The 22,144-nt window shown below is 42.9% G+C and overlaps 2 protein-coding genes across 2 annotated transcripts in view; one reads left to right on the forward strand and one right to left on the reverse strand.

Annotated features, from left to right (window-relative positions):
- ICA1L (islet cell autoantigen 1 like) overlaps positions 1 to 22,144 on the forward strand; it is a 427,480-nt gene that overhangs the window by 269,040 nt on the left and 136,296 nt on the right. The gene's annotated exons all lie outside the window — the stretch shown is intronic.
- CARF (calcium responsive transcription factor) overlaps positions 6,384 to 22,144 on the reverse strand; it is a 59,480-nt gene continuing 43,719 nt past the window's right edge. The window contains exons 12-14 of the mRNA XM_067548879.1: positions 14,496 to 14,626; positions 12,899 to 13,265; positions 6,384 to 10,060 (exon numbers count right to left, since the gene is read on the reverse strand). Coding sequence (XP_067404980.1) covers positions 9,942 to 10,060; positions 12,899 to 13,265; positions 14,496 to 14,626 — 617 coding nt within the window. The 3' untranslated portion in view covers positions 6,384 to 9,941. The remainder of the gene's footprint in view (positions 10,061 to 12,898; positions 13,266 to 14,495; positions 14,627 to 22,144) is intronic.

Genomic DNA, 22,144 nt, shown 5'->3' on the forward strand with positions numbered 1-22,144 from the left:
TCCTTCCCACCGTGTCTCTTACTACTTTCCTGACCCCTCCCTCAAGCAGCCAAAACGCTGCTTCTTTTGGGACTCACCTTGGCTGCCTCTCCCTCCCAAAAAAACCAAAACAAAACCCACCCAATCCAGGAAAATACAATATGAGGCTCTATGGTCTTTTCTTCTGAGCCATCTCAATCCTACCCTCAGTGTCAGCTGCAGCCAGGGCTTGTCCTTGGTAAGCATAGCTTCAACGAAGCCACACTGCCAGGAATGAGTTGAACCACCAGCAGCAGACTGAAGAGGCAAAGGACTTATGCACAGATGGCTTTGGTCTCCTGTGGACTCCGAGACTCAGGGTTGACATCAGTGGCCTGTTTGGTGACAAACTGTGTTCCTTGAAGGAACGATGGGGGAGGGGAAATCTCAATCTTTGTGGAGATTTACACACACACACACACACACACACACACACACACTTTTTCCACAGGTGAAGACAAACTAGGCTAATATGTCTTAAAGCTAACTTTAGACTTCAAGCCCAATGGGACAGGCACTTCATATGTACATATCAATATGTACACTTGTAGTGCTGTATAAAATAATAAATGGATACTTACTTGGACTTGAGGACTTTCAAAGAACAGTTACTTACCTTGTAACTGTTGTTCTTTGAAATGTGTTGCTCATGTCCATTCCCAATTTAGGTGTGTGTGCACGCCACATGCACCAGTGCCAGAAAACTTTTTCCCCTAGTGGTGCAGTGTGCACATTTGCCTGCATATAGGCACCGCCGGCTCCCCCTCCCTCTGTTTCTTCTTGATGAAACGCCGACTTAGGGGAAGGAGGGTGGGTGTGGAATGGACATGAGAAACACATCTTGAAGAACAATAGCTACAAGGTAAGTAACCGTTCTTTCTACTTCAAGTGCTTGCTCATGTCCATCCCCAATTTAGGTGACTCACCAGCAGCGTCTCCAGTGGCAGTTAGGAGTTCATGGACATGACACTTGAAGCACCGCTCGACCAAAGTCAGCATCATCCCAAACTTGCTGCGTCAAAGCATAGTTGGACATGAAAGTATGTACCAATGACCAGGTAGCTGCCCTGCAGATGTCCTAGATGGGGACATGTGCCTGGAAGGCTGCAGATGATGCCTGTGCTCTCACTGAGTGGGCTGTCAAGGACACTGGAGGCGCAACTCCGGCCTGCTCATAACAGGCTTGGATACAGGCCATGATCCACTTTGAAATATGCTGCGAGGAAACCAGCAGTCCCTTCATCCGGTCCGCAATGACCATGAAGAGTTGCAATGAACGACAAAAAGGTTTGGTTCACATTGAAAGTATGAAGATGCCTCTCTTCACTAGAGCTGTGAGGTTTGGGACAAAAGATCAGCAGGAAAATCTCCTGGTTAAGATGAAAGTGAGTAACTACCTTAGGCAAAAAGGCCAAGTACGGGCGTAATTGGACCTTGTCCTTATAAAACACAGCATAGGGGGGTTCCTATGTTAATGCCCTGATCTCCAAAACTCGTCTTGAAGATGTAATAGCCACCAGGACGGACAGGTACGTAAGGGGCCACAAAGCCAGGGGTTCAAAGGGAGCCCCGGTGAGTCTGGAGAGGACCAAGTTCAAATCCCACTGAGAAGGGTCCCTTACTGGCAGGAAAAGTCTTTCTAATTTCTTAAGAAACCTGGCCGTCATTTCATGTGAGAAAACTGTTTTAGCTTCCACCAAAGGGTGGAAAGCAGATATGGCTGCTACATGACCCTTAATGGACGAGAAGGCCAATCCCCCTTGTTTCAAGTGGAGTGGATATTCCAAGATTGTTGGGATTGATGCCTCCGTCAGGGAAACACCACGCTTGGCCATCCAGTAGGTGAAGCGTTTCTACTAAGCCCCGTAGGCTGATTTGGTAGATGGCTTTCTGCCCTCTAAGAGCACACGTTGGACTGGGTTGAGCAGGCCTGCTCTTCCCGACTCAGCCATGCAGCATCTATGCCGTCAGATGCAGGAAGGCCAGGCGATTTTGATCTTGGGACAGGAGGTCCAGTTGCAGCGGAAGGGTCTATTGCCTGGACCCCGTCAGCTCTAGAAGCATCCCAAACCAATGCTGTTGGGCCCATGCCGGTGCTACTAGGATAACCTGTGCCTTGTCTCTCTTCACCTTCACAAGGAGGACCTTGTGGATCAGAGGTACTGGCGGAAAGGCATACATGAGGCTCCCTGACAAGGAGAGGAGAAAGGCGTCAGTGATGGAGTCTGCACTGAGCCCCTGACGGGAACAGAAAATATGGCACTTTCTGTTGGCCCTGGTGGTGAAAAGGTCCACTTGGGGAATGCCCCACCTTTGGAAAATGTGAGTCACCACCTCCGAATGGAGGGACCACTTGTGGTGAGAGCAGAAGGACCTGCTGAGATGGTCCGCCAAAGAGTTGTTGATCCCTGGGTTATGCACTGCTATCGGGTGAATGTTGTGACTGATACAAAAGTCCCATAAATGCATGGCCTCTTTGCACAGAACTGGGGACAGGCCACACTCTGTCTATTGATATAGTACACAGAGGCTGTATTGTCTGTGAGTATCTGCACTACTTTGCTGGTAAGATGTGGTAAGAAAACTGCACAGGCTAGATGAATTGCTCTGATCTCTGATATTGATGTGTAATGCCAGTTCCCCTGAGGTCCACGTGCCTTGGGTTTTTAAGGAATCCAAGTGAGCTTCCCATCCCAGGTCTGAGACATCAGAAATCAGCGTTATTGACGGCTGGGGTGCCTCAAAGGGCATTCCCGAGAGCACCTGATGTGGTTCCGTCCACCACGTTAGGGAGGTAAGTATTTCCTGAGGAACCATAAGTATCCTGTCCAGGTGGTGCCTGACTGGGGAGTACACCGATGCCAACCACATCTGGAGGGGTCTGAGGTGCAGTCTGGCATAGGAAACCACATAGGTGAAGGCCACCATGTGGCCTAGGAGGCTGAGGCATACCCTTGCTGTCGTGATGGGGTGGGTTGAAATACGAGTTATAATCTCTGTCATTGCCAGGAACCTTTCTTCTGGAAGGAATGCTCTGGCTTTGGTAGAGCCCAGCATCTCCCAATAAACTCTATCTTCTGTACGGGGACTAATGTCAATTTTTGCTCGTTTATTAGGAGGCCTAGAGGTTGGCAAACGTTCCAGATAATCATGATGCTGGCCTGTACTTGAGATCTTGACCTGCCCTTGATGAGGCAAAGTGAGTGAGGCAAACTGGAGGGTATAACCAATAGCCAATATACTGAGCACCCATCAGTCCGAAGTTACAGTAGCCCAGGCTGGGAGAAAATGGGTTAGATGAGAAGAAAACAAAAGGGAGATTGAATCCACAGGTAGAACTGGGAGGTCGCTCTCGGGCGCACCTTCAAAAGATCTGCTTTCCACCCTGATTATGGTGGCTAGAACCTAGTTGAGGACCGGCAGGTGATGAACGACCTTGGTGCCTTTTGTACCCTTTGTTCTTCCTCTTATAGAAGTCCCTATGGGAGTGAGCCACAAACTGCTGTTGATGCTGGGGCTTGAAGTGCCTCCTAGATGAAGATGGAGTATACAGGTGAGGGACTGCAGTGATGCCCTGGAGTCCTTCATGCCATACAGCCTAGAGTCCCTGTCTGCTCAGCGAAGAGGGCCATGCCATCAAAGGGGAGGTCCTGGATCGATTGCTGGACGTCCGGCAGGAGACCTGAGGACTGCAGCCATGAAGCCCGTTTCATGGACACCGCCACGGCCATTGTCCTGGCTGCAGAGTCCATTGCATCGGAAGCCGCTTGCAAGGACGCCCTGGCTATCAGTCTCCCCTCTTTTAAGATGGCCTCAAACTCCTGTTTAGAGGAGGGGGATAATGAGTCAGCAAACTTTTCTAGTGACTGCCAGATATTGAAATTATATCTTCCCAGCAGCGCTTGTTGGTTTGCCACTTATACCTGTAGGCTAGCTGTGTAATAAATTTTCCGACCAAACAAGTCTAGCTTTTTTGCATCCTTATTGTTGGGGGTTCAGCTTATTTTTCCCTGTCTGTCCCTTTCATTCATGGCAGGGACCACCAGGAATCCCAGTGCAGGGTGGGTGTAAAGGTATTCAAACCCTTTTGCTGGTACGTAATATTTCCTCTCTCTGACCTGGGGAACAAGAGCCCGGGGTTTGCCACAGTGCTTTGGTCAGTTTAACCAAACCATTCATGGACCAGGAGGGCCACTCTACTGGGAGCTATCAAAGTCAGTATCCCAAAGAGTTCATCCACTGGCTCTTCCAATTCCTCTATTTTGAGGCCCAGGTTAGAGGTGACCCTTTTCAGCAGATCTTGGTGTGCCCTGAAATAATCCAGCAGCACCACCGAAGAAGGTCCCGCCACTGCCTCATCCAGCGACAAGGAGGAAGAGGCCAGCAGCTGAGGTGGGGGAGGGGCCTTTACTCTGCGTGGGGTGGTTCCCCCCAGACTCGAGCCTTCGTGGTTAGAATCTGTGTCCAGGTGCAGCACCGAACTCTGAGGGATGGAGGACTGTGGTACTGATGCTCCCCTCATGGAACCGGCCTGCGGAATCCTGTAGGGGAACCCCCACCAGTAAGACCATGGTCCAGGCCACTGTCCCTGTGGCCATGCCCCCATTGGCGACACTGTAGTTAAGCCGGGCATTAGGGCCGTGGCTTGCCTTGTTTGACTAACCTCCTCCCTGTCCGAGAATGAGGTGCCGCTATCCGATGGCCAGGGTGGTGCCTACTCAGAATATCTCACGGAGCTGTGTGAAGCATGGCGATGGACTGGCACCGGTGAGCGGCACAGAAAGCCCAAATGATGGGTAAGAAGGGACAACTTTTGTCTTTAGGCTTCTTGTACAGACTAGGAGAGCGGGGTTGAGGCGCTGGGGAAAAGTGCTGCGAGTTCAGTGATGTGTGTTGCTCCATGGCCCCATAGTGGTGCTCTGCTTGGTGCCGGTTCTCCGGGGACCGGCGGCGGGAGCTCAGTCCATCGTTGTCCTGACCCAGAGATTGTGGTCTTAACTCCAGGGACCGCCTGCGCACCGGTGAATGATGCCTGTAAGACATGGACTGCCAAGCAGATTTGTTAGTCGGTTTGCCCTTCGATAGGTTGCCTGCTGGTACCAGTGCTGAATCTCGGTGCAGCGGCCTGCCGGCCCTCGGCATAGGCGGCACAGGCATTGCCAGGAGGACCTTCATTGCCTGAAAAGCCTCTGGGGTTGATGGCACCACTATGTGGTGAGGGCCTCGACCGCTACTCAGAATCAGTGGGGGCCCCGGTGCCGGGGTCGATGCTCACAGCGGCGAGGGACCCTTCTGAGGCAGGGAAGATTGGTGGCCCAATGTGGGTCTCACATGTTAGTCTTCTCCACTGGCAAGTGCCCCCACTCAGCGTGTCATCTTAGGCCTCTTCTTGGTTACCAGGGATGGTGACTGGTGCCAGAAAGATGAAGGCGGCACCGGAGGGGCACTGTGCACCAAGATCGTCATGCCTGGTTCCGAGTCTGATCTGCCGGGCTCTAACACCGGTCTTAGCATTGATTCCATCAGGATAGCCTTGAGATGAATATCTTGGTCTTTCTTAGTCCATGGGTGAAAATTTTTACAGATTTTGTACCTCATAGACATGCGCTTCCCCCAGACACTTTAGGCAACTTTGATGTGGGTTGCTCCTCGGCATAGGTTTCTTACATGAAGCGCAGGGTTTAAATCCCGGGGAACAGGGCATGCCCCGACCCTGGGGCTCTAACAACTAAAGTACTAGGACTAACTATTACAAAACAATTAACTATATACACAACAACAATGAACAAACCACTAGGTGTAGTGAGAGAACTTGTGAAGGCAAGAGATGTTCCAGCACCATCACTGGTGACATGAAGGAACTGAGGGGGAGGGGGAGCCGGCAGTGGCTATATGCGAGCGCATGTACGTACCACTGCAGGGGACGCTAGAGCTGGCTTGTACAGGTACCATTAAGGGAAAATGTTTTCTGGCACCGGTGCATGTGGTGGTCAAACCCACCTAAATTGGGAATGGACATGAGCAAGCACTTGAAGAACCTTTGCTTATTGCAGTGGGGAAACATACAGCATAAACCTGGGTGGGATTCTGGCTAGGAAATACAAAATGCCATACATTTTTTGTTTGAGAAAAAGCATCCATGGAAGTTTTCCTTTTAAAAAAGCAAAACTTTTGTCACATTGAGAATGGTCAGTTAACGCTAAGGTTTTTTTTAAATCTAAGTCTTAGTATTTTCAAAGTTTCAGTGTTTATGGACACTTTCAGGAGTCAATATTAATATACCTGTATCAAAAGCAGTTATTTTAGCATTAACACAAACAGCACCTCAACCTACAGGAAAAACATAACCAAGACTCAATCATCACACAATTCAGGCTTTTTCTTTAAAAAAAAAAAGTTTACATTTCAACAAGGAACATTATACATTAAGTTACAATATATATAGATTTGTCTCTCCTTAAACTTTATACAAACAAACATTCTTCAGATCCACACGATCAAGCTTATGTCTTGACAGCACAAAAAGGAAAAGAACACATGTCAACCTTGCTGATTTTCAGCCTTGAACAAGAACCATGGACTCATGTCTTTTAGGTGATTTTCTTCATTTTATCCAAGAGTTTCTGCATGCAAACATGCCTTATTATAAAGCTGACCACTCGCTCTTCATGATCAACTGACATAAGGAGGAAAGATTGGTGAAGAATTAGTTCATTTACAACCATGTGGAAGCTCAGAATTAGTAGGCTTGTACAACAAGTGTTTTGATTATGACAGAGTTAACTTTAGAAATATTTCAAATTCCTATTGTGAGCTCATAGCCAAATGCTTTGCATGTAAACTCAATAACTATGCAACATACTCAGAACAGCACCGGCCTCGATTCTTCTTTCACTCACACTAGTTTAACACTGATGTAACTACAATGAAATCAATGTACTTTACACATGTGCACGAGAGGAGAATCAGGCCTTTTATCTGTAACCTTCAACTGGAACCTAGTGAACCAAAATACTGATTTGAGTACAATGAGTAGGCCTATCAGGCCAGTCCACTTCAGCCTGTGTGAAACATAACACAAGTAATGTAAACATAACTTTGTAAGAGGAAAGACTACACTCTCTCAAAAGACAACACTGACATAACTGGAATATACATTTGGAGGAAAAAGAATTGGAATTTAAAGAATTTGAAGTTTATTTTGAAACTGTAATTTGAATATCAGCCACAGAAAGGTTTAAAATAAAACAAATTATTTTACAATGTTCTACAAATAAAATAGGAAAAATGTGACTGCAAAAGCCAGGGATTAAATTTTTTATATTTATTTTAAATTTATTTCACTCCATAACTGCCCCCCTTTAAATGTATCTCTATCTGCACCCTCTTGGCAAAAACTTCTGGTTCTATTCTTTTCAGGGTACTGAGCAATTCAAGCAAGATTGGGAAAAGTCACTCCTTAGTCTGCTATTCAAAATGGCCTAAAGGAATATTTCCTTTAACAGCCTGTATTCACCAAGAAATTCTATTTCCTTTGAAATTTCTCCCACTTAGTGTAGAATCAGATCATGTGTCATATTAGGAGGAATAGTAACTGGCAAAAAATAGCTCTTCCTCAGCATTGTCATTGGAGAAATAAGCAACTATTGATGGGAATTTAATCAGTCTTTCCTGGATGTGACATTTTTGCTTTAGATTTTTACATTAGTTATGAATCTAGAATTTTTTTTAAACCTGTCACTTTTAATTTTTAATATTGATATGCTGTTCTGAGTAAAGATTTCAATGTCAGTATCACAGAATACTGAGGAGGGTAATTTATCCTGGAAAGTACCAATTGAAATTGTAAAAGAAGCAGGAAAAGGTACTCGATATTCAATAGTAGTTGAGTGAGAAGAAGTATCAATTTCTAACATATTGCTGACAGAATTTTAAAGAAGATAATCCTGTATGCGTTGTACTCCAGGGCTATACATGAATCAGGACAGAACATTCATTCTAGACAAGATGTCACAACTTTAACAGAAATATGAAATGCATAGCAAAATATCACTGGATTTACCCATAAAGAAATGAATAAGGCATACCACAAAATAAATGAGTTTAAATGTAATCTATGAGACTCCATACAACTGGAGATTCTGTAACTACACATGTGATGTAACGTTGGCTCTTACTTAAAAAAGAGCACAGTCCCTGTTGGAATGTTCTAACTGAAACCACAAAAATTAGATTTAAACAATGTTAGTAGTTTTAGTGATACTCACTGGAGTAAAGATTTTTGGACCTTAACTGATGCAGCATGTAAAGATATTTGGAGTGCCTTAGCATAATGGGAGATTTCAAAGATCTTTTAAATGATCAAAAGTAAGGACATTCAAGATTATTTCAGATTTCTAATATATAAAGACGTTTGTGCATACTCTGAACGCACATTAACAACAATATCAATCTGAACAGTTTTTATCCTCTATATGCACAAATAATACTTGTAATCCTTTTTCCTTTGCAAATCTGTAAGTAAAACAATAGCCCAACTGATCTTGCAGGTTATACAAACAAGAGAGAGTTGTTATGGCTGAGTTATCAATTCCTGGAGATAGGGAGTTAATAATGGAAGTGCTGGTAGAGCTGAGTGGTTCTGAATGCTGCTTTATAAACAACATCTGAAGCCAACAAACTATGTTATTTAATTTGCTGTGTTGTATCAGTTTTATTTCATTTATTGCTTAAAACTGATTCTAAGATATTTGTATGAGTCATTCATTACAAATTCTGCTTGGCACATACAAATATAACTCAGTTCTTGCTGCTTGTTATGGACTTGACTTTGAGGAAGATAAAGAAAAAAATATTCCTCTGACATTAATTCCATTAGCTCCTTAAATGCAATTGATCAGAAACTATAATAGAGACCCTTTTTCAGTCCTAATAGCTGTCTCAGGCAAAACTTGAAATCCATTTATTCTCTGTCCACCACAAAGACAGCACTTCTGTATATGGTTTGTTTTTCTACTACTTATCTCAGCACTATAGATGGCTTACAGATTTGGAATACTGTTTTTAATCATGGAATCACTAAAACCTATGCCATGACCATTGGCATATTAAATCATATGCCTATCTGAATGTAAAGTGTACGTGTACAAAATAAGAGGAAAGTAAACTGAAACAGTACCACCAATCTTGCCACAGGGGATGCAACTGTTGCTTTTAGTCATTATGACCAGTTGGCTGCTGCCCTTTCAGAATAAAGGATGCAGGCTGAGAAAATAAACCCCATGATAAAGCCAGAATGTTAAATGCATCAAAACATAATCCTCTTCTGCTCTGCAATCCATCTACTGTTCATCACCCAGTTTTATTTTCACTTGGCAATTTCATCTTTTCATTACTAGCATTTCTATCAGATGCAGCCCACATTTTTCAGGTAGCCATTGCCCTTGGCACTTTTAAAATTCTGCATCTTGATTCAAAAGACTTTATTTTTCTCTCAAAATGATTGCTATTGTTGATGCATTTAAGGGCAGATTCTGTTGTCTTTGGAGTACCAGGATAGGTGAAGGTTTCAAAGAGATTAGTGAGAATACGATTTTGATCCATATTATAAAACTCAGGGATTTAATTTTGGAAGACCTATTGAAATACTGAGCAAAATAGACCATCTGGATAGTATTTGAATTACTCAAAACTTGGAAAGGAAGAAGGGGGAGGTGTTCCACATGGGAACTGAATGACCTGGAATTGGCAGTGAACCGTATCAGCTGTAAATCAAAGCAGCTGTCTGTCAGAACTAGGGTACGGTGCCTACACTGACTGTCACAATGCCATTTTGAAGAATGGCATTGTTTGGAGAATATCCGCTTTCTTTTCCAAGGCATTTAGAGTCCTCTGAGTTGCAAATCCTTAATGCCTTCATGGATTTAAATAGTGGCAGAACTCTGGCAGTCTCTGATTCTATCTGCCTCCACAGACAATGCTTGTTCTCTGGGTTCTTGTTTAACTTGGCCCACACAAATGGTACCCTCTGGATTTTCTTCAACTTTAAAAGCAAAACACAAAACAAAACATTAAGGTCAAAACTCCATTGATAACACTTAGCTCTTAAGAACTGCATACAATTAGAAGCAAAAAATGATTGTAGTTTGGGAAAATGATGACTTAGACTAACACACGGGGCATTTGAGAGATCAACATTATAGTAGTTTAACAAAGTCACACCACTTGCTGTGTTAAAAGATGAAGCAAGCTGAATTGAATTTGCTTAAATAATAAACTTCTGAACAAAAATCTGACAGTTTTATGCATGAAAAAGAACAAATGGACCAGAATCTATAAAGTTACTTTCTCTATGGAATTCTTTTTTTAAAACAATATGAGGAGTCCATTCTACATGAATAAATCTTAAATGTCTCTGATCAACATATTGGGCCAAATTCAGACATGATGAAAGTAAGTACTATCATATTGAAGACACTGGAGTTGTATGCAAATATGCCAGGACTGAACTTGGTCAATCCATTTACACACACAAACTTGTCATCTTAAACAAGTACTTTTTGGGAAGACAATGTCAATGACCAGTTGTGCGTATGAAAGAGACAGATTACTCTAGAAAAGTTGTTTTAAAAAATAGATTAAAACTTCATCCCCAGTACATAGAAATAACCATGGTGAACAGGTTACCTATTTTCATCAGCCAAGATACTTTAGTATTTAACTACCAGTCAGATAAGAGAGAGAAGCTGGATTGTAAGGGATGATATTAAATGACTTGCCCTGATTGTGTATTTGGGACCAGTATCTCAGAATGCTCAAAGTCCAACACAGAAAAGTTGATTTGTTCCTGTAAATGGTCTGAGTTTGGACCTGCCTAATTGTATTGGACTAGTTGGGGAAAAAATTCTGGATCTAGCTCTAGATTGTCTCCTGGCCTTTCACTCTCTAGGATTCTTTAACAGGATTACTTGGCTCCTTAAGACGACAAAGTATGTGGTGGTGTTTAGAAATATCTCCTCCAGACAATTAATAAGTGGCACTGATATGTTCTGAAAGGAGTCCCGCACACTTTCCAGGCCAAGATAGATGGTGACTATGAAGTGATGGGGTTATACAGCACAAATAAATGAGGTATCCATAAGGAATATGGAAAGGCCTCCAGAAAAATATAAAAGAGAAGAGCTACATTTTGTTGTTAAATTGTCTCATTTCTTCAATTTTATTCCTTTGTTTTCTTTCTGTTATGTATAAAATATTTCTTTAAAAATTCACTCACAACTTTCTACCAATATTTTGGTTTTACGTATTTTAGAGAGATAGCACCATCTATCTTTAAAGGATAGCCAGAATGGCTGATGGTCTAGAGAACAGTGGAGACATTTTTTATGACCTTTTTGGAATTCTTGTACCAACAATAAAAACTTAATTTTTGAGGACAACAGTCAAGGTCAATTTTAAGAATTTGGAATAGCTTCAAAAACAGCATTCCAGTGCAACAGACTGGAAAGTCCAAGGCAATACTAGATACATTTAAACATTGAGATTTTGGTTGACTTAAATTAGAAATAGATGATACAATCAGTATTATGCCTCCTTGCATAATTTTGATGTTAATTTCAGTCTATTTAATGCTTTCCCTATATTTTCAATTTTCAAAGTATGCAGAATTTAGTACTGAAAAAACATAGATGCACTGCAAAAGTTGTCAGTGAGGAAGCTGGAGGGGGCTTGGCGGCTGGTTAGGAGAGAGTTGTGACTTTTGGCATTTGCAAAGATGTGGGAGGCAATTTGGAATTGTAGGATAAGCACATTATTAGCTGGATATTTCTGCTAAATTGCTCAGACGTTACAATTCAGAATTCTCAAATACCAAGAAAAATGGGGCTATTTGCAGTTATCATTTTCAGCTGTCTGCAGACTCAAGAAGACAAGATTGCTTCAGTTTACATGTGGTCCATGTTTGGAGGGTTTACTTCACAACCTTTAGGGTTCAAAGCTTTATGGTTTTTTAAATGAAAGCTTAGCTTCTGGAGCACAATTTGTCAGAAGAAGTAGTGTTCTATACCAAATTCTATGGCAGAGGTTTCACAAAATACAAGACCTTGATGACACGGGCTTTCCGGGGCTCCTTATTCTATGAAAGGAGAACACTTTTGTTTGGCTTTGCTGTGATTTTTTTTTTATGTATTTTCTGAGAAGTGTTTAAAACCCCAAGAAATTATATAATTAAAAAAGTTACAACTGATCATCCCTACACTCCACTGGGAGAAATGAGCACCTCCCAGAAGACAGTTTGAGGGAGTTCTTAGAGACGGGGGGGGGGGGGGGGGGGGGAGGAGGAGGGAGGGAGAGGAGGAGGGAGGAGATGCGCGGGGGAAGTCACACAACATTTTCAAGTTGCTTATGTTTTGCAGAGTTTAAATGCATTTAAAAAAACAAACAAAAAACTCTAACAAAATGTTGTTGTTGAAACTCAGTTTACCAAAACATCCAGGGCTTTTGTTAAACAAAAATATTTTATTCACTAAAAACTGATTTTTAGTAAACTAAATATTTTTGTTTAGTAAAAAGCAGTTTTCAGTAAATGAAAAAAATTGATGAAGTTTGAGTAAAAAGTCATGAAAAACTCCACAAACTGAAATTTTTTAAAGGTCAAGTTTTTGACCCAACAAGTTTTCAAAAAAAGGCTATTTTCAGTAAAAAAAACACTTTAAAAAATTTCAACTAGCTGTTTTAGAAACTAAGTGGGATCTGCTCATTCAGTTATTTGAAGGAGTATCCTGGTGATCATAGATTCCCCATGGCATCCCAGAACACACATGGCTAAGAAAATTAATTCTCAATGTATGCATTTAAATACCACTGGCAGATTTAAACTTACTAAGAGCTGGATGGTTGTCTACAATCCGTATTGGAATGGTCTGGACATCTCCCAAAAGAAACTGATGAATCCCTCCCTCCAGGCTTCCTGTATCCTCTACACCTCCAACAGTTACCAGTTGGCCCATAGTGACCAGATTTTGATCTGGTACAGGCAGATTTCCAAGAGCAGAGGCAGTACTGTTGCTCTGGGTTACACTGGCACCTGTATGAAGATTGTGTCCCTGACTGAGTACTAGAGAGTGGTTGGTTATCACACTCCCTATAGAATCCAGAAGACTTGCAGGGTTGGGAGGAGAATGGTTATTTACTGCTATCAGGGCTGTTGTTCCATCCATGGAGGTGAATGTTGGCTGCAGCTGTAATCCCTGTGAAACAGAAGACAGTAAGTCAATAGCACAGTGTTTCTATATCAATCAATACCATAGTGTGAAGAGTCTGTGACCCTCAGGGATCTTAATTGGGGCCCTTGGGGTGACTACATCAAAAAGAAATTTGCATTTGATTAAGAATGAAGGCTGTGTTCCCAAACAGTGCTTTTTCCTGTGAGGAGAGTGGGTCTGAAAAGCAAAGCAAAGCAGTTTGCCTCTGAGCAGCTGCTTCTTTAAAAGGAGAGAGCAGGCAGTGAGAGAGCAGAAGGCAGGTACCATGTGGTCTTCACAGGAGGAGGTTGGGAGCAAGCAAGCAAAGTGCAGTGCTGAAGAAGGTGAAGTATCTAGGAGCAAGAGCAGAGGGAAGAGAGGCAGTGATAACAAGGTCAACAAGGTCCCACAAAAACAGGTAGGGGTCAGCAGCAACTGATTTTAAGGGTGTCATGCTCCTACTGTAATACCATTTAGGAACATCATGGGCCCTCAATAATCGACTTTAATTGATTTGGGGGAGGAGAGAATTGGTTTTGGGCAGATAAGAGGAAATAAGCCAAAAAAGATAAATTATTGGGGTGGGGGAGAGGATATGCCTGAGGAAGATGGACTGAGGGAAGGAGGAAAAAATTTGCAGTTTTGAGTGTTTGTGGAGGGAGCAATGAGTTGAGTTCCTGGGGGCTGGTTGGAGTAGGATAAGGTTGCAGTTTCTAGGGAAGGAAAACTACAGTTTCTGGGCCTGAGTTGGGAGCTGCTTTTTGGTTCTCAAAACAGTTTAAGAACAGAGAAAAGGGAAATAAAATGGCAGCTTCAAACTGCCTTTCCCTCACATTGTGGCCTTTCCCCATTATAAAATAACATTTTTGGACCTCAGGAAAATGGTTGGACATCACTAGTGTAAGAGGAGTGGATGTGGGGTTGGCTCACTGACTGTATCTATCCTAGCTCATCTGTATGAGAAACCCTGGATTTAACAGTGTTCACAGGATAGCTATAGATCACTTACACTCTAAGTAAAAGCCAAAATGCGTAAAAATACAAGGACATTGCCAGAAAGGGGGCTGACAGGTACTTCAGATCTGGCTTCCCTTAGCAAAAATTAATGGAGTGAGTATATGGGATAATTAACAGAGAGGAAGCTTATAGTCCTCAACCTCGCCATCAGGATTCCCAGAACAGCACAGGTTGAAATTCTGGCAATCTGGTTGAAGGTGTTAGAGAATTTGACTGTACCTGAAGCTGTGCAAATATCTTGGGCTGGAGTGAAGAGAGTGACGACAACAGCTGAGCTGTCTCTGGAGGCAAGTTCTCCCCAGTCTGACTGGATTCCACTTTGGTGATGATTGATTCTCCTGGTGAACTCCCTGCAGCACCACAGAGACCAAATGAACAGAGATTAAAACAAAGATTCTGTTAGTTTACAGAGCTCTTAATATCTACCTCTACCTGATGAACAAAAGCTTGAATGCATGATATCACAACACTGAAACATATAAAAGCATTTATATTTACATAATTGATAGTCTGTTATTTCTGTAGAAAAACTTAGATACCAAGGGAAGGAGAACAGGTTGGATGTGGGAAAAAGTAAATACAAGGGTGCACAAAGTTAGAATTTAAATAAACTACTAAGGGAACTGAAACAATTGCTCCCTATACTTTCCTGTTAAATTCTAAGTTATAAATTCATAGGAATCTAAAAGCAAAACAATTTCCATCAAAGCAGCAACAAATTGTTTGAACATACATACACACACCCTAGATAAAAGCACAGAGAATAGGAGAGAAGACTGAGAAAGACAAAATTAACTGAAGTATATGGTTCTTCAATAAAGCCTTATGCAAGAAATCCTGTAAGTTTCCCACCACTGTTTTTGTGCAAGTGGGGTAACTGCAACAAAGATAACTATTTTACAAAGCCTTTTATCCAGAAGCCCTTCTGGCTCCCAGACTATTGTATTTTCCCATGAATATCCCTATTTTATGGAAGTTTGGTTGCCGCCGAGACATTTGTAAAATCAAGATTTGCCTAGATGGTTCCCCGCAAAATCCTCCATTGGATCATCATATATTCAGTCTCTATGAGACCCAAAATATTTGCAATTTAATTAATGACTCAAGTCTTAGACAGATATGCAGTTGCATTGACCCAGTCTCCTCCTTGCTATCTTGCAGTTTTACCTTTGAAATTAGCAGGTGATTTTTTTCAGCAAAAAATCACATAGGATTTCCAGCAGCATGAGGAGTGGAGGAAAAGTCCTTCAGCATAAACTCAGTCACAAACTCTAGCTGTTTATGAGATAATCCCTGACTCTCTTTCAGTACAATCATCTTAGTATACTGCAGTTGGTACAGTAATGCTGTGGGTCTTTTTAGTACTATACAATTAATCTTTTATGTGTCAGGGGAGGGACTATTGCTTGATGTCCCATACTATCGCAGCACATGTAAGATTGTTCCATTTTCTAGTCTGTGTATTAAATACATCACATGAATGTTCTGTAGCTGTTTATTAATTCCATATGTATATGGAACATATATCACAACAGATGTGAAAAAGAATCAAGGGAACAAATAAAAACTTATAAAGCTAGATAATGACAGGGATTCTATGCTTAGGAGAGGATAGGAGAAATGGCACCATATGCTGAAGGAGATATATATTGAAAGAGAAATGGATTTCTCCACAGTAAGCAAGCAATACAGCTTTCCCCATGTTGTTGCTTGATCCTTTGAAAGAACAATTCCATATTGGCACAACCTGAATAAAACAAAACTTATACATAAAGCAGACTACTAGAACAGTCAACTTCTCTTTCACCCTTGCTATTGTTTCAGATACTTGTGCTTAAAGGTCCATCTTCTCTTTTTCTTAATCTTGCAGTGAAGTTATTATCCTATGTTTGTGACATCATACTCAGTTTCTGCAGAAATGAATGTGATGTCAAAGTGCCGAATACATCTGGGCTGGAGGATGCTAGCTGACTACAGACAACTGCAGCAACACCAGAGAAGATGGGAGTAGTGGCTGTTCAGTGAGGAGGAGACTGGCTGCTGGCCACCTCGGTCAGTAGACAGTGCTCCATGTAGGCCGAGAGCAAGTATTTTATCAGTGTTCAGGAGGCAGAAGCAATTGTGACATCCTAGACTCTATTGCTGTAATCATGTTTACAGGTGTTTGGAAACACTGTGCTTGGAATATCTTGCAGTTCTGTGTGCATTTTGTTTGTAACATCTCAGTTCAATTTGTTGCTTAGAAATGTTTTGAGACCTTTTGTTACACAAGCAACTGTCTTGCTCATATCTGAGAACAGTTACTGTGAATGTGCTTTGTTATTTTATGTCAGTAGAATGATCCATATTGATGGCTAATTCCACCCTAGCATTTCTAGTATTAGAATAACTTGTACTCCCCTTTTTTGTAAAAACATATATATATTATTTAGGGGGAATGCAGCTTTAATTGAAAGTTATAATTTTTGTTTTAAGCTTTTGGGTTTTTTTTGAAGTAAACGTTAGTGTGACTGAGGAATAAATGGTGTGTGTGTGATAATGAGGTAAAAGGCAGCAACTCTAAGTCTCCCTGATAACAGGAAGGGAGTGAAGCAAGACTTCATTGTAATGACTTTTATGATCCAGATGGACGAAGAACGCGAGATCAAGGTAACCCTGGGTCCAAAGGAGTCGACCCCCCCAAGTACAGGAACATGACAAAGTGCGAAACAGGAATCAGGAGATAACAGGAAGCTGTCATGTATGCAACATTATGAGTGATATGAGAAAGCAACATGACACAGCAAGATCCATAGACCCGAATGGGGATGGATCACTATAAAGTTGGGGTAAAAAGATCAGGACTTTGGATTTGGTTCTACAATCATCCTCCAGGAGCATCAGTGTGCACCGGCAGACCCCTACTCCCTCCCTTGTGTCTTAGCCACCTGGCCAGTGGACTAACATGAGCAACTGAGGCTGGTAACTATACTCCATTTCTGTAGAAATTTGTGTGTGTGTGAGAGACTGTATTAGAAGAAATGTATTTCAAATTGTTTTTGTTGTACAGAACTTTAGTATTCACAATAAACGTGGCGTATTGCCTTGTCCCACTGAATAAGATCCTGCTGTTTATTTTATAAGTAAAACACCCACCCCCCACCATGGTCCCCCATCCATCAAGGTCAAGAACCGGTATGCTGTACTGACAACAGAAGGTGAGGAGCAGATCACCATGGCTGAGGAGGAGGAGCAATTCACTCGCCAAGCCTGGGAGGCTCACTGCCATTGCACCTGAGAGAAGGAGACAGAGAGTGTTGGTAGTCAGGGACTCCCTTTTGAGAGGAACGGAGGCATCCATCTGTTGACCTGACACAATGTCCCGAGGGATGTGCCATCTACCTGGAGCCCAAGTCTGAGACATTATGGAAAGGTTGCTGATGCTCATCCGTCTCTCTGATCACTATCCTATGATGCTCATCCATGTGGGTAATAATGATTTTGCCAGGCCTGACTTCGAGCAGATCAGCAGTGACTACAGGGGTCTGGGAGCAAGAGTGATAGGGACAGGGGCACGGGTTAAGTTCTCATCTATCCTTCCAGTTAAGGGTTAGTGCCTAGGCAGCAACATGCGCATCCTGCACAGATGTTGACAGAAAAGCTTCAGCTTCTTCGACCATGGGATGCTGTTCCAGGAAGGTGGTCTGCTGGGAAGAGATGAGGTCCACCTGACCAAGAAAGGGAAGAGCATCTTCATGCACTGACTCACCAACCTAGTGAGGAGGACTTTAAACTAGGTTCAGTGATGGCAGGTGACAGAAAGCCCACAGATATGTATTAAAAAAGATGACATTATTGAGGGGAGGGCATGGAAAACTACAAAAGGGTCAAAAAAGCAACAAGAAGGAAATCAGTGGGGGAATCTAATCAACATTTTAGATGTCTGTACACAAATAAAAAGAGTATGGGGAATAAACAGGAAGAGCTGGAAGAACTAGTACATAAGCTAAATTATTACTTAATTGGCATCACAGAGAATTGGTGGGATAAGTCTCACGACTGGACTATTAATATAGAAGCTTGTTCAGAAAGGACAGACAGGGAAAAAGAGAAGTAGGGGTTATCTTGTACATAAAGAATATACACACTTGTTTTGAGATCTTAAAGGAAGTGGGAGGCAGACCAACTGAGACTTTCTAGGTAAAGATAAAAGGGTTAAAAAACAGGGATGATGTCATGGTGGGGGTCTACTACAGACCACCAAATCAGAGAGGAGGAGGTGGATGAGGCATTTCTAAAACAAGTAACAGAAATATCCAAAACACAGGAGCAGGTAGTAATGGGGGACTTTAATTAGGAAAGCAATATGGCAAAACACAACATTTCCAATGAGTTCTTAGAATGTATCAAGGACAATGTTTTGTTCCAGACATTGGAAGAAGAAACTGGAGGACAGTGATTTTAGACTTGATTATGACTAGAAGGGAGGAATTGGTAGCAAATCTGAAGATGAAAGGTAATTCGGATGACAGTGATCATGAAATGAGAGATTTCATGATTCTAAGGAAAGGAAGGAGTGAGAGCAACAGAATAAAGATAATGGACTTAAAAAAGCAGACTTTAAAAAACTCAGAGAATTGGTTGGTAAGGTTCCATTAGACGACAATCTAAGGGAAAAAGGATTTCAGAGGAGCTGGCAGTTTCTCAAGGAGACAACTTTAAAGGCACAACTACAAACTGTTCTGATGCAAAGGAGACAGGAAGAATAGGAAGAGGCCAATACAGCTTTATCAGGAGCTCTTTAATTACCTGAAAATCAAAAAGGAATCCTACAAAAAGTGGAAACATAGTCAAATTGATAAGAAGGAGTACAAAAGAACTGCTAAGTATGTAGGGACAAAATCAGAAAGGCTTAGGCACAAAATGAGTTACACCTGGCAAGAGACATGAAAGGCAATAAGAGGAAGTTCTTCAGATACACTAGGCCTGGTCTACACCACAAACTTAGGTCGATGGAAGCTGCCTTATGTTGACCTAATAATGCATGCGTCTATACTACCAGGTCCCTTCTGCCGATCTAACTTCCCTGTTATGTCGACTTAATTACTCCACCTTCACAGGAGGCATAACGCTTAATTCGATGTTGATGGGTTGACAGAAAGGCAGTGTAGATGTAGTGTTGTGTAAGTTGACTGAATTGTCCTCCAGGAGTTGTCCTACAATGCTCCACTGTGACCACTCTGGAGATTGTTTTCAATTCCACTGCACAGCAGCCAGATACACAGGAAACAGCCCTTCCCCTGTTAAAGCCCCAGGAACTTTTGAATTCCCATTTCCTGTTTGATCAGCATGGAGAGTTCACCAGCCTAGCTGATCATGGTGACTCAATGCCCCAAATGTGCTCCAGCCTGGAGTACACAGGAGGTGGTGGATCTTATTGGTCTCTGGGGAGAAGAGTCTGTGCAGGCACAGGGCTAATCCAGCTGTAGAAACACAGACATCTGTGAAAAGATTGTGTGGAGCATGGGGGAGAAGGGCTACACTGGGACACACAGCAGTGCCACATGAAAACCAAAGAACTTCGACAGGCGTACCAAAAGACAAGGGAGGTGAACAGTCATTCTTGTTCTGCACCACAGATATGCCACTTTTACAATGAGCTGCCTGCAATTCTCAGCAGCAACCCTACCACTACCAGTATGCAGTGTGGATACCTCTTCGGAGTCTCAGTCCTGGGCCACCTCAGGCAACAACTAGGACAACATTTTGGAGAAGGAAGAGGAGGACTATGAGAATAGGAGAAAGGCATGGGGGGATCCATTCTCTCCAAGAACTATTTTTAACCCCGGAGCAGTCCGGCCAGTTGCAGGATGGCATTGTGGCTGAGCGTGATGCTGGGGAAGGCACCTAGCATATGGTGAGCATCTACTCTGGTGAGTAGGCAATTCCAATCAAACTGTAGGGCTTATATTCTCTTGTTTTATGTTTAATATGAAAAAAAAGTTAGGTGCAGTGAGTATCTGCTTCCCAATAGCTGCTCCAGCCACGTCGAGGGCAGCCCCCAGAAAAGACTGTTTATGTGCACAGGGATAGCCTGTGAATCCTCCATGGAGATCTCCAGGAAACTTTCCTGGAGGTACTCTGCAACCATTTGCAGAAGGTTTCTGGGGAGGGCTCCCTTATTTCTTCCACTATGGCAGAACACTTCCCTATGCCACTCCAGTATTAATTCTGCTGGCATCATTGCGGTACACAGCATAGCAGCATAAAGGACCCTGTCTGTACTCAGATGCTTGCAGCATGTGCTCTCTTGCCGCCTCTGTTACCCTCAGGAGACTGATATCACATAGGTCCACCTAAGGGAGATGGTGGAAGTTTTCAGTACAAGTGCTTGTACCACAAACAATAGAGCATGTGATTCCCCACACATGGTGATTTCTGGGTCCTGCAACTGTGGTTTCCCTAATATGCTGGAGCTTTAAATGGAAAGGATCAGCTCTGACCTCAGAATCTGCAAGCCCAGGGCAACTACTATTAGCAGCATTAAGGGAAGGGACGGAAAGGTTCCTGTGTTCTCACATCCCCCACCCACCCTCTGGAGCTGCCTCAGACAAAGACCACACTTTGGGAGGCTTAAAGCTGGTCCCCGTTCTCCAAGCACCATCCATGTTGCTAAGGGAAGGGGGCATGATCCACCTGCCCCCTCTGTGCTCCCGACGCAGGTTGCCCACAAGTTACAGCACAAGTCCTGTTGGCCATGTTGCTGGCCCATACTCACCATGGCTGGAACAGCAAATCAGTTCATTGTATATCTAGGGATACTGATTATATTCTTGCTTGCACTTCAATGTAATAAGGGGAGTGATTTTTAAATAGCAACTTAGAATCTGACTCAGGGCATGAACTGCCAATGGTTGCCTTGTGCTTTGCATGCCTTACAGTGGAAAGCTTGGCCTTCAGCACATCCTCCATACTGGCAGAGAGGCTTTTGCAGATTAGAAGGAAAAAGAAAATGCACAATGACATGGTCAACAACATAATGAATGCCTCTGGGACAGCTGACATGGAGCTTAGAGTCTAGGCGACTTCATTGTCTGAAAAACTGGATATAGACACGGAGAGCAGGACACCATCCCAGAAGCATGAGCATGCCATGCAGGATGAGATGCTGTGGATTATGAAGGACCAATCAGACCTGTTGAGGTGTGTGGTTGAGCTTCAAGAAAAGCAGCTTGAGGCTAGATTCCCTCTATAGCCCCTGCAGAACAGCCTGAAAATATCACCCTATTCCCAATCCCCCTTCCCCAAACATTCCCAGGAGGCAAGGGTGGAGGGGAGAGAAGGAAAGTGCAATATCCCTGCCACTCAACATCAGGAGAGGGTTCTAAGAACAAAAGACGATCATTCAAAGACCTTTGATGGACAAGACTTCTGTGCTTTCACAGACAAGCTGACTTGGTTTCTCCCTTTCCAATTTTATCACACCATTTGCTCAAGGTTCAATTACTTTCTTGCTCTTTCAGTTTCTTTATATTTGTGCAATAAAAATCAATGTTTTGCAAATGAAATACTCTTTATTCCAAGCATGGAAGTTGGGGGCAAGGGAGGAGGGAAGAGAGGTGCAGAGAAAATGACGTAACAGAGGGGATGGTATGGGAAGACAGAACGCAGATAAGCGGCACATATTACCGTGCCTCATTACTAAAATGAGTTTTTCAAAGCCTCCCAGAGATGCAGAGCTCCTCACTGAGCTCTTCTTATTGCCTTGGTATCTGGCTGCTCAAAATGAGCTGCCAACCTTTCAGCCTCCACAGTCCACCCCTGCGGAAACTTCTCTCCCTTTGCCTCACAGACATTATGGAGTACACAGCAGGCAGCGATAGCAATGG

Source organism: Emydura macquarii, unplaced genomic scaffold (assembly GCF_026122565.2).
Source record: "Emydura macquarii macquarii isolate MOO-44397 ecotype Brisbane River unplaced genomic scaffold, CSIRO-AGI_Emac_v2 contig_1253, whole genome shotgun sequence".
NCBI classification, from domain to species: domain Eukaryota; kingdom Metazoa; phylum Chordata; order Testudines; family Chelidae; genus Emydura; species Emydura macquarii.